The sequence below is a fragment of the Antedon bifida genome, chromosome 10 (genome assembly GCF_963402885.1).
Source record: "Antedon bifida chromosome 10, ecAntBifi1.1, whole genome shotgun sequence".
Taxonomy (NCBI): Eukaryota; Metazoa; Echinodermata; class Crinoidea; order Comatulida; family Antedonidae; genus Antedon; species Antedon bifida.
The window spans coordinates 20,409,398-20,437,387 of record NC_136235.1 but is presented as its reverse complement, the minus strand read 5'-3'; the positions used below and the strand labels follow the sequence as shown (position 1 = coordinate 20,437,387).

Here is a 27,990-nt window from a genome sequence, read left to right as displayed (position 1 = left end):
CATTAAATCCTGTAGGCCTGTATACCTACACAACTACTAATACAATTAAACTTATTGTTTGGGTATAGTTTGTATATTATACAATAATTGCCAAACGTGACAGTAATTACTAACAAAGTACTGTCAACTCAGTTGTGTCGTCGTGCTATGCCTATACATTTTCATCAATGTCTCTACATGATAATAGTTATTTGAACGAAATGAAACATGTTTATTATTATTATCCAGTGATACGAATTGATGCATGATGCCAAAAATAACATTATAACAATATTACTCCTCGTTCTTTTTCATCAGGCAATGCTGAACTATAGTCTCTATTTCAAAAGGCAAACATTAAGATGCTGTACTATCGAGTTCTCTTTGGTTTCATCGCACTTTATGCTGGTTCAATAGAATTCTTGCAGACTGATTTCTTACACGTCATCGCAATAAGATTCCAAAAGAAAATGATGAATTCAGTGATTGTCATGGCTGAAACACCGATGTACAAGCCAAGCAATCCTCCAACGCCACCAAGAAGGTTTTCAATCTGAAGAAAAAATACTACGGTTAAATAAATCCATAAAAAACAAAAAATGTATATACGCTTGAAATGAAAATTTGCCACTTATCCCTCTAAATATTTTTCTTTCAAACTAAAAGAAAAAAATATTTATTTTCCATTAAAAAAAAAAATAAAAAAATCCGTAGAGGTTCGAACCCAATCTACTAGAGCTGAGAGCACCCAAACCTGAGCATTACCCGTTAGGCCACAAAGTAGTCCATGCCTGAACAGCTGATAATAGTCTATTTATACGTGTATTACAAAATTCATCATTACGTCATAAATATCCTATTAACCTTGCCAAGACCAACAGTACCAGTTAGCTCAGTCGCCTGAGCGTCGTGTTAACAACACGTATGTCGTGGGTTCGATTCCCACGCTGGTCGGTGGAATAGAGTTAAAGGTATGCGACCACTGTGTTTGGGGTTCACAGATCATACGTCCCCCTTTCCACCACACATCATGAGGCGACAACATCAATGCATCTGGTGATGTGCTGGAAACGACCCCAAAAGGCTGTGGCAGGGCCTTAGTGCTGAGGCAGGGAGAGCACATTTAACATCTTTTGTTTTTCTGTGGCTGTCGGCACCTGTATTTTTTGATGTTGTAAATTTTATGTTTAGCGCCCTCAATTTTGTTCATAAAAAAAAAGAATTAGATGAGAATTTATATTTCTCGTAGGTGTACCAAACGGTTTGTTATGCCGTGCGTTGTTATGCAAATGAGGTGGTGCAGGTGTAGTGGGGAAGATGGTACATTGTTAGTCATTCGCGGTCAACACGCCACACACTGTAAAATTTAGATTTTGTTACAAATTCGCCTAGTGGAACATCGGCTAAATGACGGAAAAGGAAAGGAATAAAAGTAAGATTTATGAATAAAATTAAAGGGAATTACACATGGAAATAACTTGCCTGGCATGATATTAACTCATATACAATAATTTTATTTTATTTTTATTATACTTTACCGTGTACAAAGGTATTTGATCTAGTTTTTCCAAATTTAATTCTTCGAAGTATAGTCGCAATCGCACCAGGTTCTTCCTGCAAGAGAACACTCTTGTTGAAAACACAACATTTGAATAGAATAATTGTTATTTTAGCCTGGGTGCAGTTAACACATACATATACACATTTGTGTGAAAAAAGTAAAGGAAATTGTTTTGGTATACCATATAGAATGTCAGAAAAAATCCCCATCCCAGGGTCTTGGGCAAATTTTTTTTCAGCACTTTTAAATTTTGGCCCATATAACACACACAAATACTTATTAACACCCACAAATACCTATATTATATAGGGTATAGAGAAAATCAATTTACGGTTTTTGTTACATGGAGTTGCAAATCTTAGCTCGCTGAGTGCGTACACATATAAACAGTGCAAAACCACCCGATACTCCAGATGTCATAAGATAGACTACTATCACAAGTCATCTGAAGAAAAGGCTAGCTGGAGAATGTGGCAAAACATAATTTACATTACATTTACATAATATATATATATATTCACGTTGGAGAATATACCACATTGGGGGATGTTTCTGTACGCTAGCCTAGCCAGTTAACCACACCCTCTACAAACCACATGAATACAATAATTACATTGATGTTTCGACATTCGTTAACATCCTAGCAGCATTCGGGTTAGTCCAGTTGACCACACCCTCTACAAACCACACCCTCTACAAACCACGCCCTGATAAATGAATACAATAATTACCTTGATGTTTCGACATTCGTTACATCCTAGCAGCATTCGGGTTAGTCCAGTTGACCACACCCTCTACAAACCACACCCTCTACAAACCACGCCCTGATAAATGAATACAATAATTACCTTGATGTTTCGACATTCGTTACATCCTAGCAGCATTCGGGTTAGTCCAGTTGACCACACCCTCTACAAACCACACCCTCTACAAACCACGCCCTGATAAATGAATACAATAATTACCTTGATGTTTCGACATTCGTTACATCCTAGCAGCATTCGGGTTAGTCCAGTTGACCACACCCTCTACAAACCACACCCTCTACAAACCACGCCCTGATAAATGAATACAATAATTACCTTGATGTTTCGACATTCGTTAACATCCTAGCAGCATTCGGGTTAGTCCAGTTGACCACACCCTCTACAAACCACACCCTCTACAAACCACGCCCTGATAAATGAATACAATAATTACCTTGATGTTTCGACATTCGTTACATCCTAGCAGCATTCGGGTTAGTCCAGTTGACCACACCCTCTACAAACCACACCCTCTACAAACCACGCCCTGATAAATGAATACAATAATTACCTTGATGTTTCGACATTCGTTACATCCTAGCAGCATTCGGGTTAGTCCAGTTGACCACACCCTCTACAAACCACACCCTCTACAAACCACGCCCTGATAAATGAATACAATAATTACCTTGATGTTTCGACATTCGTTACATCCTAGCAGCATTCGGGTTAGTCCAGTTGACCACACCCTCTACAAACCACACCCTCTACAAACCACGCCCTGATAAACGAATACAATAATTACCTTGATGTTTCGACATTCGTTACATCCTAGCAGCATTCGGGTTAGTCCAGTTGACCACACCCTCTACAAACCACACCCTCTACAAACCACGCCCTGATAAATGAATACAATAATTACCTTGATGTTTCGATATTCGTTACATCCTAGCAGCATTCGGGTTAGTCCAGTTGACCACACCCTCTACAAACCACACCCTCTACAAACCACACCCTCTACAAACCACGCCCTGATAAATGAATACAATAATTACCTTGATGTTTCGACATTCGTTAACATCCTAGCAGCATTCGGGTTAGTTGTTAACAGTCTAGAATATAGATGCTCCTTGAAAAAAAAAACCCGAATAAATTATAAGATTTAAAAATACAAAGTTAACAAGGCCTATACTGTTTATTCATTAATACATTCGTCCGTTCGTTCATTCGTCCGTTCGTTCATTCGTCCGTTCGTTCGTTCGTTCGTTCGTTCGTTCATTCGTTCGTTCGTTAGTTCATTCGTTCGTTCGTTAGTTCATTCGTTCGTTCGTTCGTCCGCCCATTCGTTCGTCCATTCATTCGTTCATTCATTTGTTCGTCCATTCATTCGTTCGTTCATTCATTCGTTCGTCCGTTCGTCCATTCATTCATTTATTTATTTGTTCACGGTTCGTTCATTCATTCATTCATTCATTCTTTTATTTCGTAATCTCTGGTCCATAGAAAGTAACAATAATTATTATTATTAAATTATAAATAATTAATCGTGGTGGTTCGTTAAAGACAAATCGTAAATTACAATTACCTCATATCGTTCAGATGGCCAAAGTGACGTCGATGTGGAAATGGCGTAAGTGGTGTCCCTTTAAAACAAACGATACATAAATCATTTCTGATGGATGGAATGGGAATAAAACATCCTGTATTCAATTTGGTATGCTAATAGTAGAATAAGTAAATGTTATTTAGGCCAACATTGTAGGCTTTAACGATAGTTTCTGTATATATATATAAACTTTATTTAGACACGAGACTGATGTACAGCACAACTCGTTCAATCAACATTGATTGTTTTTACACAAGTTCGTGATACTGTATTACACAAAAAAACCAACACCATATAAATACGAAAGAAACGAAAAAATTTAAATTGAAAAGAAACAAAATTACAGCAGAATCCCCTTCATCTGACACCTCTATTTAGGGTACACCATACCGGTACATAATACCGGCACATGATTACTGCTCGTTTCTTCTGATACCGTCCACTTACTTAAAATTAATATCAAATGGACCGGGACTGCATTATCATACTTGCTCAGAATAAAAGTATATCGCATGCAAGCCATCATTTTGTTATGCGTAATTAATTATAGCTTACGTGCAAGACAGTGGGCAGTTGCATTCTAATTCGTCTTCTTCATAAAGTTGCTCAACAAGTTGACGGCATATCTCTAAAATTAAAGTTGGTTACTAGGCTTATTATATAAAAGTTGACACGGTGCGTTATTGCGTATCTAGTTGCGCGGGGGACCTAAGGCCAATATTTACACAGGGTAACGGTAAGCGGAAAACGGAGTAACTTGTCCCACTTAGAATCTGTATCTATCCTGAGTAGTGGAAACCGCCCGTCCGCTCCGCGTTGTGTGTACATGGTCCTAATAACATAGATTCTATATTTGTATTACCGTCGTATTACGCAGTCATATTGAGTTGTCTATCTCTGGTGGATCATCTTTAATCTGTAATTGTATTTTTCTTATTATTTTTTCTTTCTTACACTTACGTTGTTTTTGATCCAGAACACTGCACTGGTCTGCTTCAATCAGGATGTCAGTAACGCAACCACATTTACCGTATAATTCCTGTTGTACACACGATTTGATGCAAGCGGCTGTCGAGTAGTTAAACGAGCTTGATCTATACTGGGAGTCAGATCCATCTACAGTGCAGTTTCCATAAGGTTCTGGTAGACGGGATATAGCTGTCTGAAAGGTAAACATTTAAATAACTACTGTCGTATAACGATTTTAGCAGCAAATTATTCGTCCCCAAATGTGATGTTTCATGTTGTGTATACGTCTTAAGAAAGGGGACAACAATGTGTCCATATATGGGCACATAACATTTTTTGTCACATAAAGTTTAATAGTGTAGACAGAGCTTTAGAAAATGAAACAACTTCTTTTGCGGTTTAAGACATGCTTGCCCTATTGATGTTATTATTCATTATAACATTGCAGAGTGTACAGTAAGTAGTATTTCTTGTGTACCTGCCGTATGCCAATTGACGTAGCTGTCCCTGGGTTAGCGGTGATGCCGTCATCTTCTGGAAAAGGTTTAATATCGGACGGATGAATCGATATTCTTACACCTGTTTCTGGAGAAAGGATTCCTACGTACTCAGGTTGCTCCAGAAACAGCGTCAGATGAAGACCTGATAAAACAAATAAAGCATAGAATAATGTCTCCAATCATTGATTTATTCTGGCTAAAGCCAGTGTACTATTGTTTCTATTTTTTATTTAAAACCTCCTAATTGTTGTTTTCAATGCGGGTGAACTTCTACAAATTGTATATTTATCTTCTAACTACTGCATATTATTAATAAACAACGTACGATAGTACTTTCGATCTTGGTCGTAGAACTTGTAGCTATAAGGATAACTGTTTTCAATGCGGGTGAACTTCTTCAAATTGTATATTCATCTTCTAACTACTGCATATTATTTATACATTAAACAACGTACAATAGTACTTTCGATCTTGGTCGTAGAACTTGTAGCTATAAGGATAACATTTACTGTAAGAGCATTTGTTTTACTATTATGTACCGTTCTACGTTTATAGTTTCTATTAAAATATAAAATATCGGTGATCTGTATTTACCATACTGTGCTCCTGATTTACTTGTTTTTCTCAACGGATACAAGTCAGTGTTCACGTCGTGATTAAATGTGTAACAGTTACCGTAATGCTTATTCTGAAACTTGTGAAACTCTCTAAACAAAAACAAAAAACTTTTTAAGGAAAAGTTAAGAGAGAAAGTCTGTACTGCCCGGCAACAATGCTGAAAAATCCTATCATTAAGAAAATACATACATTTACGCATGCGCATATGGGTCATGTTTTCATCAACCTCTCGAAACGCATGCGCCACATGTTATATTTTGGAGGTCACTAAATATTAAGCTCTGTCTACACTATCAAAATCTATGTGACAAAAAGTATGATGTGCCCATATATGGACATGCTGATGACCATATTTGTGTATATTACTGAACTACCATAATTATTTGGGCACATCACACTTTTTTGTCAAACTAGTTTGATAGTGTGGACAGAGCTTAACGCGACGCTTAATATTCAACTTACGTATAATTACAACTACGTTTGTCGAATGTACACTGTAGAATGAGGTCCTCGGCGTTATGACCCAGGTCATGTAGTTCTTCTTTCGTCAGTCTTGTAACCTCCAGTATATCACTGAAATCATCTGCCTTTGAATTGTCATAAAATCCCTGCCAGTCGTTTTCATCCGTCACATCACCCCAGTCGTAATAATTATCATATTCAAAAGTGAAATCAGAATCATAATAATAGTTGTCGTACCAATCAAAGAGATTGTTGTAAGATGATAGGGAAGAAGACGATGATGATGATAAAGAGGAGGAGGAGGAGGAGGAGGAGGAGGAGGAGGAGGAGGAGGAGGAGGAGGAGGAGGAGGAAGAGGAGGAAGAATTAGACGAAGAGGAAGAATATGACGTATCGTAGGACCAATCAAACCACCAGGAGTAATCGTAATCTCCACCTTCTATTCCACCATCAACTTCAAGAAGACCTTCGAATCGGGTTCCTGGCAAAGCAGATCTTCTTAATCGATTCATATTACATATAGTGATGGCAGGGAAAGTCAAATCGCTCTTTGACACCACTTGAATCTGCGTGATCGTCGGTCTTTTTAAGTAATCCGAGATCAAATAGTAGCCCTGGTAACCAGAGAGGGTGAACAGACCAAGGGTCAACAACAACCAGAAAATGCGCAGAAGAACATGTGATTTCTCTGCAATATGCGCAATTCCATGCGCACTTGTCTTTCCAGCAAACTCATTGAAAAGTTTGGTATATGACGTCCGTTTTGGCCTATCTAGTTTGACCTCATTGACCTGTTCCAACACGGGTGATGGTTCATATATTGGTACTGCATATCCCTCCGTGTTACTATGGATGATGACTGCTGGCTGCCTGTACGAAAACAAAACAATCTTTCATAAAGTAAATCATATGAAATTATCACCTTATTATTGATCTATTAATATTTGCAATTTATTACCATGAGTATAGTAACGTTACATTTTTTAAATAAAAGTTGAATTTTTAATTATTACTAGTAAATTTCTACCTATTTTTAGTAATAGTTTAATTAGAAATGTACTGCACTGGTGATTAATATAATATTAAATATTTATACATTTTTACAATCATTATTGTATTAGTCTCGTTTTATACAGTAGTCATAATCACCATCCTGATTATAATTCATAACTCCACTTTCTAACTACTATTGTCAACAACATTTTCAAAGTCTTATCAGCTCTCAGACATTCTCAATTTGTTGTCCTACCACGTGACAATGTAATATAATTGCAAATCTTATTTTCATTACAGAATTTCCCTTGAAACATATTGATTCCAATGTTAATTATTCGATAACTAATGAGATCATTAAGATTAATCCGCAATTACAGTATTTGTATTTTTGGCATTAAGTATTATTATGTACATTATGTTATCACTAATGGGAATTTAAAATACTAGTATTTCAAATAACCGAGAACGATATCTATATTATACTGAAGGAATAACGTGTAATTGTACTTCTTTTCCTTTCCTAACAATGTGTTGCATTAATATATCTTCTAATTCCTAAGCGTTTGGCTATACTATGTTTAGAATGGCAATTTTCTGCGAAAAATCATTTTCTCGATGTGACCGATTCTGTGTATTTCTACACTTCAGGTAGCCATGAGTAACCAGTGCAATCATGATGGACAAAGGGTGCAATTTAGAAATTACAGCCTCAAAGAATAGATTATCCTTGGACCAAAAACACGTTGTTTCTTTCCTATTATTTTGACAAAACAGGTTAGTTTCAAAATAATGTTTGGAAAAGGATGTGTTTAAGAGATTTACCATAGAAGAGAAATTATTATCAAAGTTTATCTCTGCTTTAATAACAAGTTAGTGAGACAGTGTGGTGATGTGCGACTCCGTTTTCGGACTTTTTTCTGTTGTCTTGGTCAATTTATTCGGTTTATTAGGCTTTTTCCTGGTTTATTTTACATCAACTTTTTTCATTTTTACACTTGTGCTAAACAGTGCATAGAGACTATTTGTAGTTTGCGCTATATACATTTAAAACCATTAACCATAACAAGTATTGGTACTGTACATTTGTATCTTAAACTTGTGCGTCCATGACTTATACATAACAAACACGAACTAAAGAATACATTTATACTTAAGACCATACAAATTCTAAAATACTAACACATAACAACATTTACAAAATACACAGCAATGAAGAATACTAAATTGTTTTTAATTATAATAACGAATTAACTTACTGCATGTCTGTCTGTCCTCCTTTAATAAACTCTTATCAACTTGTTGGAGTTAAAACACGTCTGCATTCGGTTACTGTCAATCCAAACAATTGCTTTATTTATCGATCTCACAATTGGTATAGAGATTTATGTAAATGTCTTACATTTGTACTTAGCTTTTGTTTAATCCAGACTCAGTTAGTTACCATAACATTATCGACGACATGATCAGGGTCAGAAGTACAAACCAACTACAATTTTTTATTGCCTATATTAGGTCGGCCTCGTTTCAGGGATCCTTTCATTTACAAAATCTTACCGTAATTACTCAATGGAGCGTTTTGAACATGGGCTATCAGAGAAAATAGGATATCTTCGAGGAATTGACCTGATAGCCAGCTTTTCAGTCGCGTGCAAACGCGACTCTACAACTAACTATGTCGGTCGGTTGGTTGGTCGGTTGGTCAAACTAACTCAAAATTGAGCACGCGACTGCAGCTGCAGATGTAATATAGGTACCATAATGATTGGCACATATTTGAGATTTGTTCATTGAATATAATCATTCTTTCTTTCCTTCTTTCTTTCTGTCTATCTGTCTATCGGTCTATCTATCTGTCTGTAATTTTTCCTTTCTTTCTTGCTTCATTCCTGTTCATAATATCTCTATGGAAAGACTAAATACAAAAATAATGCATGGATGAAAGATTGTTGTGTGTTCATTAAGATTATATTTGCCTCTCACATCAATTTAAAGCCACGGGGCATTGGCAACTAATGTGCACATTTTAGGGTGCTGTGTGATCGATAGTGCCGACCAATATCGCACACAACCCTTAATAGCGTCGGTAATTTATCAAAGTCACATTTGTTGTTGGAGGATGTGTATTTAAATCAACAACCGAGATCGATTGGTAATTATGATACAGAAAACGACCATTTACTATTGTATATTTATTTACAATTTTTTTAATGACACATTTTTAAGAGAAATTATAACGTGTGGACACGATATTTACATTCAATACTGCATTGCTAATAAACAATAACACTTAAAAACTAAATCGATATACAAAGACGTGACAAAACACAAACTTAATTGTATTTTTACGAATTTCTACAAATGTTAATATGAATAAAAAATAATTTTTTTTAAATATGAAATACGCATTCACTTGTTTTTCTACCTTCTACAATGTGAATAATAATGTTCTGGCAATTTGGTATTAGTTCATGAACTGTTTAAGTATGTGCTTATTGCAACAAACCAAACTCATTTGTCTATTCAAAATAAAATACTGTTTATTGTCTCTGTATGTACACTATCTTGCAACTACATTTCCAAGAGATGGAAGGCAGTAGGTTTAATGTGTGTTTTGACCACTTATCCTACTAAACTAATATCAAGACAATATGATACTGTGTGTCACCGGACATTATCACAGTAGCCACTTTTTCAAGAACGTTATGTCGAAGACACTGCAGATTGTTTGTTGCCGCCAGACATCAAAACGTGCGAGAATCGACTGGTAGCTCTACAGCTCACTATGTCGGTCGGTTGGTTGGTTGGTCGGTCGGTCGGTCGGTCGGTCGGTTGGTAAATACTAACTTGAGCACGCGACTGCAGCCATGTATATGGCCTTGTTTATATTATATTGTACAGATGAAGCTCGTCGAATGGACTTGTTACACCTATTCACGTTGGTGTATAAATGGACAAGACTCGACAATTTTAGCCCTCCAATTTCATTCGAAAGCGTTATGTTATGATCGAATATTACTGTATATCTTATGCATCATTTGGTCATAGAAACAAAATCTATTAGCAATTGATTTCGGTACCCTCAAATTGGATATATATTTCAACGAGACACTCACTTTGCGTGTAAAATACACTGGTATGGTCTATAAAGAGGCAAGATAGTCATATTAATCGATAAAATATATATATATATATTATTAATAAAATGCTAATTATTGTTATATCTGATTATTTGTATAGTAGGCCTAATTTTAAGGCATAGAAGGATTATACTAGGATGTTTCTGATATCTTGATAAAATGGAAATTTCCATCGTTTTCAACAAATAATCAGATACAACACAGTTGCTCAGTGGAGTATTTATTTTGTATACGAATATGTAAAATTGTATTCCATATTGGCTGATTTGTATTCAATGTTGAAAGTGGCGAAAGTGATAAGCGGTTCCGGTACTTATGACCTATCTTTTACTCATTATAAAGTCAATAATATTGAAATTGCATAGAATTCTTTAAGATGTCAATAAACCGAATGCGTAGCAACAAAATGCGCGTTCGTTCAATCGTGTAGTGTTAATTCATCGATTTGTTTAGAAGAAAAAAAAGGAAGGCAGATATTCAATGTGCAATAATGTAAGTCGTTTTATTGTTATATATTTTGCTTTTATTAGTTGTTGTTTAAGAACACAGCTGCAGGCTTTTAATTACAATTCATTTATAAAGCATGTACTTTTTTTTTTATTACTTTTTTTCGTACAGAGATTCTCGTACGGTATTATGGCTAGCGACAATAAACAGGGCCCGTAGTTCCTTGTTGTTCAACATGACACCGTGCGAGAAGTGTCAGATCTACAGTATCGGTGGTGCAAGTCACCGATAATTAATTATGTGATATTCTTACTGGTCTGTTTTACCAATAATGATAAAAAGAAAATTCTTCGAAATATAATGTTATAGTTAGATGAGGTCTAATTGTTAAAATATATAACTAGGATGCAAACATTGAAGAATGTCCAGTTTATTTAAGTAGGCCTATATTTATTATTTGTTCTGACCAAAAACATGAATTTTAATTTTAATAAATGATCCGACCACACACAACAATAAGGGTGTTTAAATTGAATTACACTTATATATTCACAGAGTGTGGTTTCAATCTTATGTTTTTGATGATTTTCCACAATTCGACGTGACTACAAAATGGCAGATAGTCCAAGTTCTAAACAACCCAACGAGACACTAAAAGAGATAATTGAAGATTTTGGTGATAATACAACAGCACATGGAATACCCCGGATTATCACCGCAAATAGCCTTTTACCAAAATTATTTTGGACTGTGCTGTGTCTGGTTGCGTTTTCTTTCTTTGCCTATCAATCTATAGAGATTCTCGAAGATTATCTCGGCTACCCAACTACAACGAAATTAGAATTGATACCAAAAAGTAAACTTTCATTTCCCTCTGTGACTATCTGTAATATGAACCGTCTACGGAGATCAGCTTTAACAGGAACACGATTTGAGGAACTGGTTGACATTGATGGTGGTTTTGACGAGGATTACAACGAGTGGTTTGCATCCCATGTGTTTGCAGATTCATCGTATGAATCGCAGAGTCTCGATGCTCAATCACAGCAACCTCTTAATTATTCAACCACGTCAACAAGTTTGTTGGATAACGGAACCGAACCAACTTTCCCATCATCCAACGGGGCAAGTGATGGTGGAGGTGACTACGGAGGTCCTTCTGGTGGTGGTGGTGGTGGTGGTGACTACGGAGGTCCTTCTGGTGGTGGTGGTGACTACGGAGGTCCTTCTGGTGGTAGTGGAAATGACTACGGTGGTCCTTCTGGTGGTGGAAATGACTACGGTGGTCCTTCTGGTGGTGGTGGTGGAGATTATAACGGTGATTCTTCCTCATCCTATTATTACTCTTGGTATGACTTCGATTTCTTTCAATCGCTCAATTTTGTGTACGATGATTATTACAACTGGGGAAATATTGAAGACCCCAACGACTGGAGGGCAATTTACGATAATTCAATAAGTCAGGATTATAGTGACGTAGTGAAAGCTCTTAACCCAACAAAAGAGGAACTAAGAGACTATGGCCACCAGGCAAGAGACTTTATACTGCAATGTACGTTTGATAAGAGAATGTGTAATTATACGTAAGTACAACAACTTTATCCTTTTTCTTTTTATAAAATAAAATACATTTCAACTATATTTCAACTCGCCACGATGACAAGTTAGATATTGGCAACAAAATAATATTTCCTTTTTTTCATATTTTTTTTTATTACGTTTAGCAACAAATAAGGCCATATACATGGCTGCAGTCACATGCGCAAATTTGAGTTAGTGCTTACCGACCGACCGACATAGTGAGCTATAGCCGTGTTTGCATGCGACTACAAATATGTCGACATCGTTAAACCCAAAATAATTGATTACACTATCAAAACTGTTAACGGTTTATCGAAACCAAATTTAAATTAGGTTTAAAATTGATTTATTATTATTATCTATTTTGTTTCAGTGATTTTCTCCAGTTTCAAAATTTAGAATTTGGAAATTGTTATACATTTAACCACGGCACAGACGAGGTTTTACGACATACTAGTCAAACCGGCGCTCAGTTTGGTAACAATGTTGTTCACCTTATTTTCTATATTCAACAACAGTTTAATGGCATTAAAATTTAAAGTATATTTCATTAGACCTAAAAAGTGTGTGTTGTTTAACATCATTTATTTATTTATTTATTTTATTTAACAACATATTTATACAGGATAATACACAATCAAGTAGAAATAAACTTGTTTTGCATTGTGGTCCTGTCGACAAAAACGGATACAAATTTAAATCTTATCATAAAGTAGTTCTGTGAAAAGTACGCTGTTTATAAGATATGCATTTCTTGATTATAGGAAACTTTTCGACCTATTACTATAGTAATAATAAAGCATCACAATCGATTTATTTCAAAATTGTTTTTTCTGTGACATTAGGACTGCACTTGACATTGTTAATCGAACAGCCAGAATATGTTGGAATTCTGTCACATGATGTTGGTGCTCGGATTGCTGTTCACTCACCGAACATAGCGCCTCATCCGGAAGACACTGGGATTGCTATTGAGACGGGAACATCTACATCGATTGGTTTACGACAAGTAAGTAATTTAGCCTACATATTTTACTAACAGTTAATGAATTATCATTATTATGATAGCATTGTTTCATGTGATTTTTAGACAAATTAGCTTTACTTTGAAAAATGACCAAACGCATGTAGTAGGGGTTATAACAACACACTTCGGGGGAACAAGTTATGCCCCCCGTGTGAACTTGAGTGAGTGCGAAAATATATCCTATTGTTTAGAAAAGATTAGGTAAAGATGGTTTAACACTATCTATTTCAACATAATAATATAATTGAATATGTATTTTTAGATCGGTCAAAGTTATAATCAATTCTTTCATTTTTTTAAATCTTTCCACCAATATATCTATAGAATGAAATAACTCGACTAAATGGAAATTACGGAAATTGTTCTGACGTGCAAGACAAAAATGAAGAAGAAGGGATGTACTACTATGACTATTCCTATCCGTCATGTAAGAAGTTTTGTCTACAGAACGAACTTGAAGAGAATTGTGGATGTGTTTCTGATATATACATCGATGCACCAAAATGTGACTTTCTAAACAAAACACAGCGTGGGTATTATCTAATTTTACACTATAAATTCAAAGATTCATTCAACATTTATTTAGAAACAGTTCAGTAATTAAAAGAAGTATACATTTACAATAACTTAAACGGTAACAATAAATAAGAACTGTTTTAGGGATCGGGAATAAAAGTAAAAGAAATTGTCTTATACCAACCACTAAACAAAAAATTAAAAGCATAAATCAAAACATGGAAGGGAGAAATAAGTTAAAATCAAATGTATTTTCTTTTCTGCTTCAGAGAAATGCCAGCAATTGATTGAAACTCTTGCAACTGAAGATCAACTAGATTGTAACTGCCCTCTACGATGCACGTGAGTTACCTCCAGTTTAATTCCCTTTGTTGTAACATTTTTAGCAGTTAAAGCTTGTTTGTAAATTATTAGACAAAAATGATAGTAATCATGTTATAAATTGATTAATTACGTCAGCCTTAAGCTCTGTCTGCACTATCACACGATAGTTTGACCAAAAAGTGTAATTGTGCCCATGATAGTGATGCTTAGATACGGTAGTGATTTGACATCATCATGTTCATATATGAGTACATCACATTGTTTTGGCACATACAGTTTGACAGAGCTTTAAAACTTGGATCTGATATACATAGCATTGCCCCACGCTTGTAACGTACATGTAATATTGCATTATGGACTCGTACCTTTAATGGATACGTATTTGCCATTATCCCGTATGTTATATCTTTGCTTTCTACATTATTAAAATTGGAGAATCACTATATGTTTACATTATAGAGAAGTAAGCTATTACACTTCGATATCAACATCTTTGTGGCCGTCTGAGCGTTATCAAGACCATTTGTACAGCAGAGTGAAAGATGAAAATATTAAAGTATCAAATATTTTGGACAGTTTTGAAAAAACAAGGTAGTTGAATGATTGTTAACAGCAATATTTAAACGGGAAAACAAATAATACAAATACTTTAGATACAAAATACACTTATGCGTAGTGTCGAATATAACTAACCTCTATGATAGGAAACAACACAATACATTTATAACTGACGATCATTTCTTTTTTCACAGAAAAAATTTACTTCGCGTCAAAATCTTCTTTGAAGAGTTAAACTTCCAGTCTATAAATGAAGTACCGATTTATAGTGTAAGTTCCAATACTCAATATTATCTTATGAATTAATATGGTATTGATCAATCATTAAAAATAAATAGATTCTCCACAAATAGCAAAATTACCAAAATTAGATTTTAAATTTGTATTTCTCAATTGTTTTCACTAAAATGATGCAATCCAAGAAGCGTTCAATTCGTTTAATTTTCTATATTATTAGTTATACAATTTTTTAATGCATTTGTTCAGCTGTTATAGGACTACTATTGATAATTATGTGGTCTTGCATACAACTTAAAAACACAAGAATAAAAAATCCAAGACAAAAAAAATACAACAATCAGTAAATATAGAGGACCCCTTCTGAAACAAGTTTCCCAGCTTTATCCTCTGCTATACCATAAATGTATAATTATTTAGTTTCTGTATGATTTTGTTAATTTCAAATTACAATGTATTGTATTGTGTATATTATGGATAGCAATAAATATTACAAACAAACTCTTAATTATTCCGTTTTTCTTGTTTTCAGACTGCTTCGCTTCTTGGTTCACTTGGCGGTCTCCTTGGTCTTTATATCGGCTTGTCCACAATCACAATGGTTGAGATCATCATCTTGTTTATCGACATTATACGATTCACGTGTAGAAAGATGTTCTGCAGAAACAGAGTTATGGCTTTTCATAATTAATTAAATACTACTATAGTAGTAACAATGAGCCAACATTAAGAAAGGCCTATATCACAGTTAATGTAATTTTTACTTAATTTTGATGACTTGGATATATAACTTTACTCTAAAGCTTGTCGAAGAACAGAGAAAACATAGGCCTACTGTATTTAGATATGTCTGTTACATTCACACTCAGTGAGGGTTGTGGTATCAAGATGTCTCCTCTAATCGGGATTTAGTCTGAATTACTGTATCTTAATTGGTTTTTTTTATGTTAGTAATTAGTATTCCTTTCTTCAAGATTTTGGGGCTTTTAGCTAAATTATTGTTATACGTATGAAACGACATGTGTGCCAAAACGTTTATCTTTTTACTAATATCAAACAGTTGAATCGCCGTCTAGAAACTAAAATAATTAGGTATAACAATAAACACTCAAAGTAATCAATTATACAATCAATTATTATTTACTATAATTGTTTACTATTATTTTCTTTATATTATTATGGTTCAAATAATGTATTGATTTTCCTCTACAAACAAAGGAATACACTTGACATGATAGGTAATACATTCCAAATTATCAATATTAAGATCAATGGCATTGCTTGTGTTTAAATTAGCGATAGTTTATAGATTAACATAGGTCAGTAAAAACTCAATATTACGTCAAATGGTACTCATAATCAATACCAGAATGATACGTTTGAAAGGAATATCGATGTGTTCTATAAATACATGTATTACAAGTTATTAGATGAGTATTCGAAATGAAAATAATGATATCGCTATTTAAAGCTCTGTCTACATTATCGAACTAGTTTGACAAAAGTGTGATGTGCCTAAATATGGTAGTGATGTGCCAAAATATGGTAGTGATATGACGAGAAATACCAAGAATGTATATAGAATTAAACTAGATTTCTTAATGATATACTTATATATACTTATTGATATACTATATATACTTATACTTATATATACTTATCTGATATATAGAAATGCAAGATCTTCAATATTGTAACATATCGTAAATGTTTTGTAGTGAAACATCTCATTCATCTATTTGCATGTCCATGATCCTGAAATATGATTATATATATTGTAATATATTATAAATAATGACCATTAAGTTTGTAAATATAGATGTTTTTAATAGGCCTATTAGAAACAATGAATGCCAAATAATTTTAATGAGTAAAATAAGGCTGAATACAATAATAATGTTTCTATCGAATAAAACAAGTAAAATTACGATATAATAATTATTGTTTTGATGGTTTAAAATATATTTTATATAGGTTTTACACATTCTTATATTGGTCCAATGTTACATTTCTGGAATTATCCGTTGACGTAAAAAACAAATAACCAAATCTGTCACGTCAGATAACCTGCAGAATTTGTATATACAAATGAAGACCAGGTTGTGTCAATGAGTAGGATACCATCATGTTAACAACACTATTTTTATTATTGCTCTTTTTTGAATAAAGTAAAAAATGTAATGAGGCTTATTTTATTCTAATTAATATGTCATATTATTTCATTAAAATATAGAAAGTAAGTATTTATTGAAATAACATAAATCATTTCCGATAAGTTGAAAATAACTATGAATAACTAATGTACAGTTTATAGATTTTATTAAAACATGCCACGTGTAAGTAAGTTATTCATGATAGTACTTTGTTTTAAAGAAGACTGGGGATTCGAAATATAGATTTATGTCGATATTTGTCATAAACATTACTGCACACTGAAAATAATGAAGGAGAGAACTCACATAGTGACTTCGTCACTTTTCTACAATCCGCCAGACTGCAGTGGCAGTTTTTTTTTAGTGTTTGTATTTTTGATTGTATTATATGTCTTCTGGAAAATAAATTAATTGAATTGAATTGAATGACAGTAAACACTCAAAAAAATGTTTTATTTGTCTATCCACTTTTCGCTCCAACTTTGCTGATAGAATTGTGACATCGATGAATGCAGAAAAATAGTAAGCCTTCAATATAAAGTAAATAGTGTAGAATGCTTGGCATGCTTTCGATGCTAATGAATCCATGGAAGCAGACTTGAATGTTCGTTCATACGTAATAACGTCAATATCGTTGTTCTTGTTGTTCACACTTGGCTAGCCTTCCTGTTGTTACATAATGATGCGGTGTTACTGTACTTAGTAGGCTACTGGGCCTATAAGTTTAAAGGTAAGTCTTGATTGTATGATAGCTGCTCTCATAAGTAGATAAAATATTTGCTTAAAGTTATTTAACAGAATATAGATATTGATTGATAATTTAAACATATTTAAAAGAAATTGAATTTATTTTCATCGCAGGTGTACGAAACGGTTTGGTATGCCGTGCGTTGTTATGCAATGGTTGTGCAGGTGTAGTGGGAAAGACGATAGTGTTAGTCATTCGCAGTCAACACGCCACACTGTTAAATGTTGATGTTGTTAATCAATGTTGCTACATTGGTAGCGAAATGTCCGATTCATGCAAGATATTGTATGTTATGAATACACGTTTATCGTAGTTGGTGTGTAGATATGGCCGCACCGTCCCAGAATAAACATATAGATAGAATATACAGATAGTTTGTCTCCGATGGTTTTTGTATGGGGTTAATGAAGAGTGAAATAAGATGAAATATAGAACATCTGCAAAGATGCCGATTTCTAGACCAATTTCGGAGCTTAGACTAATTCCGCCGCCGGGCTAGGCCGTAGGCATATACGAAGTCGAGTTTTAAAGTAGAAAACCACACCTAAAATTTTGAAGTCGCATCTGGATAGTTGAAATTTTAACATTATCATAATTATCATAGGTGATTATATATAGTAATAAATATAAGTAAAGATATTAACGTTCAGTGACTTATTTCTAGTTTATATAACTGTGCTCCACTGGTGCCAAATTGTGTCCACTTGAGCACAGTGTATTAACATACGAAAAGATATTGAAACTTAGGTCCACTTGAGCACGGTGTATTAACATACTAAAGATATTAAAATTAAGTGACTTTATTTCTATTTTATATCACTGTGCTCTACTGGCGCCAAATTAGGTCCACTTGAGCACAGTGTATTAACATACGAAAAGATTGAATCTTAAGTAACTTTATTTCTATTTTATATCACTGTGCTCCACTGGTGCCAAATTAGGTCCACTTGAGCGCAGTGTATTAACATACGAGAAGATTGAATCCTAAGTAACTTTATTTCTATTTTATGTCACTGTGCTCCCCTGGTGCCAAATTGTGTCCACTTGAGCACAGTGTTTTAACATACGAAAAGATAATTATTATAATTTAGTGACTTTATTTCTATTTTATATCACTGTGCTCCACTGGCGCCAAATTGGGTCCACTTTAGCACAGTGTATTAACATACGAAACAATATTAAAAGTAGTGACTTATTTCTATTTTATATCACTGTGCTACCCTGGTGCTAAATTGGGCCTACTTGAGCAGTTACCGTATAGTACTATTTCTATTATTGAAGTTAATAAAGGCATAAATGGCGCGCCGTAGATAAGTACAGAATGCTCCAGTCGTCATAATATACCTCCTCCATGTTGTACACGCGGTTAATATAGAGATATTCTTCTAGGCCTAGGCTAGCCTGGGAGAAGGCTAGAGGCAATTTTTTGTTTTTAGCCGACTTATCATCTGTTTATTTTTACTATAAAACGTAAGATGGAAAATTTATTTTCAGATTTGCGTTTTATAAATGTCTTACATCCGCCTATAATACTGCTGTAGGGTAGTATAGGGCCTAGGCTAGTATATAATTATAGGCGCGCCTAGACTAGGCCTAGAGTAGTAGGCCTATAGGCTAGGCCTAGCTAGCCGAAAGAAGGCCTAGCTAGTAGGGGCCTAGGCCTAGCTAGGTATGTTATTTTTTAGGAAGAGAGCCATAAGTAAGAAGTCGTTTCATCCTTTTTAATAGAGAAAAAAAAAATATTAGTTATAAATTAACTTCATTTTAGTGTACGAAATTTAGTTAACATAGATTATATATCTAAAATGATATTGTTTGCAAATGCAAGCGGTCAGTCTAATTACCGAAAACAAACCGAAAACAAAATAAAATAATCTAAATACCGAAAACAAATTTGTATAATTTTTTTTTAATGTCGGCCTCTAGGCTCTACTGATGGGTGTTTCTAAGCTAAGACCATGACAAATCTAAAGACTAGAAACGAAATGTGTTTATAGATTTTGTAAGTAAATGTAGTCTACAGTACGGTGTATATCATAGAATTTGTACGATTTTGAGAATAGTATTTTGTGCACACTACCATTTTGTAGGGTCTTCCGTGGCTTTTTCGCGCGGTCTTCTCTCTGCATGGTCTTACCTTTAGAAACACCCATCAGTAGATTATTTTATTATACAAATTTGTTTTCGGTATTTAGATTTTTTTATTTTGTTTGTTTTCGGTTTGTTTTTTGATTGTTTTTTGCGGTTATTTTCGGTTGTTTTTTGTTATTAGACTGACCGTTTGAAAGTGACACTAGGCCTATGTGTGGTGATGGGTAATTTTTTTAAAATTATTATTATTTTAGGATTAGGCCTATCACATCATTTTTTTTCATTTATAATTATTTCAGATTATTGATCGTAAACTGATACTGCTTTACAAAAAACATGAAATATAAATGTGAACATTGTGGAGAGAAATTTGAGTTAAAAGATTTGCAGGAACATTTAGGAATACAACATACACGACATACAGAGTTAAAATGTCAACACTGCAAAGAGACATTTTACAAAGAAGATGATTTTGAGCTGCATTGCCAGACACATACAACGAGTTTAGACCAGACAACCTATCAATGCAGATATTGTGCAAAGGAATTCCATTGCAATGACATTCTGAAAGAGCATTTAAAAACACACACTAAAGATGTGCCTGGTGAATATGAATGTGAACATTGTGGGAACAAATATAAGCATACTAGCACTTTGGCAGAACATTTAAGAATACACACAGAAGAGACACCATATGAATGTGGACAATGTGGGAAAAAATTTATACAGAATAGTGCTCTGAAAACACATTTGAGAATACACACAAGAGAGAAAACATATGAATGTGAACATTGTGGGAAGAAATTCAAACTTCAAAGATATCTAAAAATACATTTGAGAATACACACAGGAGAGACACCATATGAATGTGAACATTGTGGAGAAAAATTTATACAGAATAGTTCTTTGAAAATACATTTAAGAATACACACAGGAGAGACACCATATGAATGTGAATATTGTGGGGAAAAATTTATACAGAATAGTTCTTTGAAAATACATTTAAGAATACACACAGGAGAGACACCATATGAATGTGAATATTGTGGAGAAAAATTTAGTCACATTAGTGCTCTGAGCACACATTTGAGAGTACACATGTCAGCAGAGACACCATATGAATGTGAACATTGTGGGAAGAAATTCAAACTTCAAAGCAATCTAAAAATACATTTGAGAATACACACAGGAGAGACACCATATGAATGTGAACATTGTGGGGAGAAATTTATACAGAGTAGTGCTCTGACAATACATTTAAGAATACACACAGGAGAGACACCATATAAATGTGAATATTGTGAGAAGAAATTCAAAATTCAAAGCAATCTAAAAATACATTTAAGAATACACACAGGAGAGACACCATATGAATGTGAATATTGTGGAGAAAAATTTAGTCACATTAGTGCTCTGAGCACACATTTGAGAGTACACATGTCAGCAGAGACACCATATGAATGTGAACATTGTGGGAAGAAATTTAAAGATAGTGACCGTTTCAACAAACATTATGAAAGACACTCGGAACAAAGACCATATGAATGTGAATATTGTCGGTTGAAATTTAAGCTATCTGCCACTTTGAAAGAACATTTGAGAACACACACTGGAGAAAAACCATATCAATGCGAACATTGTGATAAAAAATTTATTCGAAAAAGTGGTCTAAATGCCCATTTGAGTATACACAATAAAGAGAAACAATATCATGAATGTGAACATTGTGGGAAAAATTTTAATCATGATAGTTCTCTGAAAACCCACTTAAGAAGAAAACATGCAGGAGACACGACATATGAATGTGAACATTGTGGGGAAACATTTAAGAAACTTGGCCATTTGAAAATACACTTGAGTAAACACAAAGAAGAGAGACCGTGTGAATGTGAACATTGTGGGAAAAAATTTAAGCGGTTTGGCCATTTGACAGAACATTTAAAAGTACACACAGGAGAGAGACCATATCAATGTGAACATTGTGGGAAGAAATTTAAAGGAAGTGGGAATTTGAAAACACATTTGAGAATACACACAGGAGAGACACCATATGAATGTGAACATTGTGGGAAAAAATTTATTCTAAATAATTCTCTGAAATTGCATTTGAGAACACACACAGGAGAGACACCATATGAATGTGAACATTGTGGGAAGAAATTTAAACAAAATAGTTCTCTGAAATTGCATTTGAGAATACACACAGGAGAGACACCATATGAATGTGAACAGTGTGGGAAAAAATTTATACAGATTAGTGCTCTGAAAATGCATTTTAGAATACACACAGGAGAGAGACCGTACGAATGTGAACAGTGTGGGAAGAAATTTATTCGAATTGGTGCTCTTAATTCTCATTTAAAAGTACACACAGGAGAGAGACCATATGTATGTGAACATTGTGGGAAGAAATTTATTCGAAAAGGAGAATTGACAGTACATTTGAGGATACACACAGGAGAGACACCGTATGAATGTGAACATTGTGGGGAGAAATTTATTCATTTTAATACCCTTAAAAGACATTTGAGGAAACATAGAGAAGAGAAGCCTGGCCTATAAATGGAGCATTTGTTGGAAGAAATGTAATAATTTAACTGAAAAGATATTTAAACTAAACCCTTTTCATTAGCGAATTCTGCACTTGCATATCAAACTTAAACAGGTGACAATCATTTCAGTGACATGTGCCTTAAGCTCTGTCTACACTATCAAACTAGTTTGACAAAAAATGGTAGTGGTATGCCCAAATATGGTAGTGATATGACATCATTTCCATATATGGGCACATCACATTTTTTTTGTCACAATTCGATAGTGTAGACAAGGCTTAAAAGACAGACTATATAAAATTCTCTTTTTAACCGTTTTAAGTATGTTTACAATTGGTATAAAAACTACTAATTGTAAATATGTACTTTCAATTCAACCTTGTACTGCAATAAGAGAGATAAATAAAAGTGGAATTTATAACTAATAATATCAATATTACTTGTTGTTTTGTTTAATTCGTCCTTGTTGGAAGGAGTGGCTGACACTCCTTTTAATATCATTATTATCTGGCCGCGCGTGTCTCTCTCCTATAATTATTATCAAATTTTTCGCCATTCTCACGAAAATTTCCCATGGCGCTGTCAACTGCTCTCCGCTGGGCGTCAGTACTGCCAATGTAAGGCGATGTCTTCTGTCCACGGTCTAGTGCTGTTTATGAAATAGACACAGGGTTAACCCTCTACTTATCACTAACTTTAATATTTGTTTTTAATAGTTGTTATTGTACGATGACCCCGAATAATATTAGTCCAATAATCCTTTCGTGATCCAATGTTTCATTTGAGGATGTCATTAAATTAACAGTGAATCCGGGATGTGTTAATAAATACCTCGAAATAATCTCATTCTGGTATAAATCAGAAATACTTGCTTGAGAGAAGGACCATTATCTACCGGTAAGTTGTTTTAGCTTGTATGTGTTTACTTTTTCTAGTTCTAGTGAAAACATTTTCCTCTGGTTTCGATTAGAATATTGGTATGTAGTTCATTGATAATAAAAAAAAAAGTAAAATAATTTTAAAATTAAAAAACTTCAAGACAGTTTCTTACTTCGCGAATACGCGAGGATGTTGTGTAGGCCTAACAACTTAAGTGAATTTTTCTTTTATGCTTAGTTTGAGATTAGCTTAAGAGGGGAGCCCGCTGCATTAGCCATTAGCTTTAACGGTTATGTTGCTATCTGTCCTCTCCTCCGACAGAATTGTTTCCAAACTTAAAAACATTAATTAATTACCATCCGTCAGATTGTCTGCTTCTGCTAGTATTGTTTGTAATGTTCAAATTGAGAGTCGGTACATTAGAAGCAGGGAAGAATTACTCTTCCCTGATTAGAAGTGTATTTGATTCACAATTAAAATAAATAGACGAGCAAGACTACATAAATGTAATAATGTTTTGTTCGCCCATCGCATTACAGAATTATGGACCTTAAACTGCAGATCTTCGTCCTTTTTGGAATGTTTGTAGTGATCAATGCAGGTATGTAATGTTACGATATCCCACCAGGGAAAATTCCGTTTTAAAATTTGGTTTAGCAATCTTGCTAATCAAACTGATTGAGTGGGCAGGTTGGAGGGGAATGAAAAATACAATCTCGGTACCGTAGCTTTTACTTAACTACTTTGTATATTGCAGAATATGAATGGACACCTTGGTTTGACCGAGATAATCCATCGGGTAGTGGGGATTTGGAAACTATTGTATATGTGATTCGGGTAAATAGTCTATGTCTACTTCTTTTATTCCTTCACTCATCATTCGTTCACTGTTATTGCCAATAAATAATAAACAAGTAAAGATGCATCAACGTATAAAATAGAAATGGGAGGTTAAATAACACACACCATACAACTTTTACCAAATAAAAATAAGTGCCCCCACTAAACATTTTTTTTTAAATTTGTTGAATATGTCATTTTAATGTCACGTAATTGTCACGTAATAATTATTCAAAAACTGGATCGAAAACAAAAAAATGATGTACCTAAAAAATGTAATTTAAAGCAAAAAATACTTACATTGTTAAAATCAACCGTTTCGTTTGTCTTTTTATAAGTGAATAACTTGAATCAAAACTGCAAAATGGCCTAGTTAAAGTCTGATAGTTAATCTCCATATTTTGGGAGGGGGGGGGGGGCCAATAGTAACGGATACACTGTCATAGAATTATGGGCATTAGTTTTAACCCACGAAAATAATATCGTACTTCCGTATCAATCTTAATCTAAGGACTATCCTGATGAAATGTGTCTGACTCCAAACGACATTGAATGCCAAACTACTGGTGGTTTATCAGCAGCTTCTACTGGAGAGGTTATCACTTGCAACATTGATTCCGGCTTTACCTGTAAGAATTCGGACCAACCAGACGGAAGGTGTCAAGATTACAAAGTCCGCTTCAAATGTCCAGGTTGGTAGCTTAAGCCTAACATAAAAACAATGATATTGAAACCTTTCTTACACGTATACCGTAGTAGAGTACTTAGCCAGGCCCCGGTCGCGATATTTCTTTTCGTACATATTAAGTAACCCCTTACGAAACGTCACAAAACAAACATGAATATTCGTTAGTCATATCAGTATTTGGAAAGCCTTGACTACACTATCAAATTTTATGTGACAAAAAAATGTGATGTTCCCATATATGGATATGATGATGTCATATCACTACATGAATATTTGGGCATATCACCGCCATATTTGGGCAATCACACCTTTTTTTGTCAAGCTGATAGTTTAGACAGAGCTTTGAGACGGCAATTGAAGATTACAAAGTTCGCTTCAAAATGTAATGAAAGTGTAATAATTGCTGAAAATGATTGTATTGATGGCACTTATACAACATGTACTTTTTTTTAGTTATAGTATATAAATGGACACCCTGGTTTGACCGAGACGATCCATCCTTTAGTGCTGATTCGGAAACTGTTTCGCATTTGTTTCAGGTAAAACTTTACGTCTACTTTATGCTATACCAGTCATGCTAACAAATTGGGAAAAAGTATTATTTATAATTATTATTATTATTTATCCAATACATAAAAAACACACGATTCACTTTTAAGAGAACTAGACACTCAATAATTATGTAGGCTACCTAACAGAGGTATCGAAAAATAATATTGGACTTTTGTATCGATCTTAAGGAAAATCCTGATGTAATGTGTGCGAATCCAACAGACATTCAATGCCAAACTACTGATGGTATACATGCAGAGGTTATCACGTGCAACACTGAGTCTGGTCTTATTTGTAAGAATTCAGACCAACCGGACGGAAGTTGTCAAGATTATAAAGTTCGCTTCAAATGTCCAGGTTGGTAGCTTAAGCCTAACATAAACAAATGATATTGAAACCGTTCTTACAATTAAGTATACCGTAGCAGAGTACTTAGCCAGGCCCGGCCGGTAATGTTTATTTGTAATGCCTTGTCTACTCTATCAAACTTTATGGGACAAAATAAATGTGATGTTCCCATATGGACATGATGATGTCATATCACTACAATATTTGGGCATATCATTCACCATATTTGGGCAATCACACCTTTTTTTGTCAAACTGATAGTTTAGGCAGAGCTTTGTAAGAATACAGACCAACCATGAATCGGAATTGAAGATTACAAAGTTCGCTTCAAATGTATAGGTTAGCAATGAAAGCGTAATAATTGCTGATAATGACACTTATACAACATATACTTTTTTTGGTTATAGCATCTAATTGGACACCCTGGTTTGACCGAGACGATCCATCCGGTAGTGCTGATTCGGAAACTGTTTTGCATTTGTTTCAGGTAAAACTTTACGTCTACTTTATGCTATACCAGTCATGCTAACAAATTGGTAAAAAGTATTATTATAATTATTATTATTATTTATCTAATACATAGAAAACACACGATTCACTTTTAAGAGAACTAGACACTCAATACTTATGTAGGCTACCTAACAGAGGTATCGAAAAATAATATTGGACTTTTGTATCGATCTTAAGGAAAATCCTGATGTAATGTGTGCGAATCCAACAGACATTCAATGCCAAACTACTGATGGTATACATGCAGAGGTTATCACGTGCAACACTGAGTCTGGTCTTATTTGTAAGAATTCCGACCAACCAGACGGAAGTTGTCAAGATTATAAAGTTCGCTTCAAATGTCCAGGTTGGTAGCTTGACACTAACATAAAAACAATGATATTGAAACCGTACGATTATTTTATTTTTATTTCCAAACCCAACCAATAGCAAAAGAAGTTCGCCAATAACAGTAGAGTCAACAATATAAATTACTGTATTCATTGAGTTATGGTTTTTGTATTCAGAAATATCTGAGCTTTATTACACAAAATAAGGATTAAAACTGTTTGATATTAGGGCCTACTTAATATTACTTCATATTGAGGCGATATTAGCAAATGATAGGATGAATAGATTATAGTATTACTCAAAATGCAGATTAAATACTCTTTGAATGTAATTTGAACATAAATTAGTTCGTTAATAGCACCAGGCCCATAACATAGCATCTAACTTCTAAATATTAACCTTATTCTCTTTAAATAATATATTACTTATTGTATCTGTGTATGATATATTTAAAAAACAACTAGCGGCTTTAGGTCGAAAAAGGTTTTCCACTGAAAAACTGAAACATACAGTAAACCAATTAGAGATTGGCAGCCAGAAAAGCAACTGATGTTAATTGTCGCAAGAAATGATATCGGTAAACGAAAATTAAAAACCTGATATAATGAAATGAAAAAACGCTAATTTAGAAGTGTAATTTTTTGTTTTTGTTTTGTTTAATAGGATAAAATACTGATGACGATGGTGAAGCCTGGTCGTATCCACGACTTTGAAATAACAACTGAGATAACTGCGTATACATCATTCATGTGTTCTCAATTCTTCATTGAAAAATTCTAACCTATATTATTTACCGATTCTACAATACATTCCATAGGCCAAAAAATCATAATATTAATATTTTTATGTTTGTCGACATTAACCAGTCTAAACACTCTTATACTGTATAGTTAAAATTGTTTTGACAAAAATAAAATGTTGTTATTAGTGTGGTACACGCTAATTCTTATATGTATTGTTTTCATTTTGGCTAAAACAGAAGATGCAGAACCCAGTATATTTTACCGGCCCGTAACTTAATTGGAATGGCCTAAA

The 27,990-nt window shown here is 34.1% G+C and overlaps 4 protein-coding genes across 4 annotated transcripts; 3 read left to right on the top strand and 1 right to left on the bottom strand.

Annotated features, from left to right (window-relative positions):
- Positions 1 to 122: 122 nt before the first annotated feature.
- LOC144853532 (epithelial sodium channel subunit alpha-like) lies at positions 123 to 8,762 on the bottom strand. Its single transcript, XM_078711226.1, has 11 exons — positions 8,694 to 8,762; positions 6,844 to 7,311; positions 6,442 to 6,732; positions 5,956 to 6,068; positions 5,340 to 5,503; positions 4,853 to 5,054; positions 4,448 to 4,520; positions 3,872 to 3,929; positions 3,342 to 3,415; positions 1,518 to 1,593; positions 123 to 532 (listed from the first exon to the last, which is right to left on the bottom strand). The coding sequence occupies exons 1-11, from the start codon at positions 8,696 to 8,698 to the stop codon at positions 380 to 382; spliced, it is 1,677 nt and encodes a 558-aa protein (XP_078567352.1). The 5' UTR covers positions 8,699 to 8,762; the 3' UTR covers positions 123 to 379.
- A 2,821-nt stretch (positions 8,763 to 11,583) lies between these two features.
- Positions 11,584 to 15,991, top strand: LOC144853530 (epithelial sodium channel subunit alpha-like). The gene is made up of 8 exons (XM_078711225.1): positions 11,584 to 12,604; positions 12,976 to 13,079; positions 13,448 to 13,611; positions 13,954 to 14,158; positions 14,415 to 14,487; positions 14,929 to 15,060; positions 15,222 to 15,297; positions 15,797 to 15,991. Exons 1-8 carry the CDS (start codon positions 11,634 to 11,636, stop codon positions 15,953 to 15,955), a joined length of 1,884 nt encoding a protein of 627 aa, XP_078567351.1. The 5' UTR covers positions 11,584 to 11,633; the 3' UTR covers positions 15,956 to 15,991.
- A 3,513-nt stretch (positions 15,992 to 19,504) lies between these two features.
- On the top strand, positions 19,505 to 23,267 carry LOC144853552 (uncharacterized). The gene is made up of 2 exons (XM_078711256.1): positions 19,505 to 19,635; positions 20,556 to 23,267. Exon 2 carries the CDS (start codon positions 20,593 to 20,595, stop codon positions 22,816 to 22,818), a length of 2,226 nt encoding a protein of 741 aa, XP_078567382.1. The 5' UTR covers positions 19,505 to 19,635; positions 20,556 to 20,592; the 3' UTR covers positions 22,819 to 23,267.
- Positions 23,268 to 23,681: 414 nt separating this feature from the next.
- Positions 23,682 to 27,886, top strand: LOC144853564 (cartilage intermediate layer protein 1-like). Its single transcript, XM_078711271.1, has 9 exons — positions 23,682 to 23,705; positions 24,227 to 24,288; positions 24,445 to 24,524; positions 25,039 to 25,219; positions 25,669 to 25,754; positions 25,956 to 26,124; positions 26,523 to 26,602; positions 26,803 to 26,971; positions 27,619 to 27,886. The coding sequence occupies exons 2-9, from the start codon at positions 24,231 to 24,233 to the stop codon at positions 27,621 to 27,623; spliced, it is 828 nt and encodes a 275-aa protein (XP_078567397.1). The 5' UTR covers positions 23,682 to 23,705; positions 24,227 to 24,230; the 3' UTR covers positions 27,624 to 27,886.
- Positions 27,887 to 27,990: the final 104 nt, after the last annotated feature.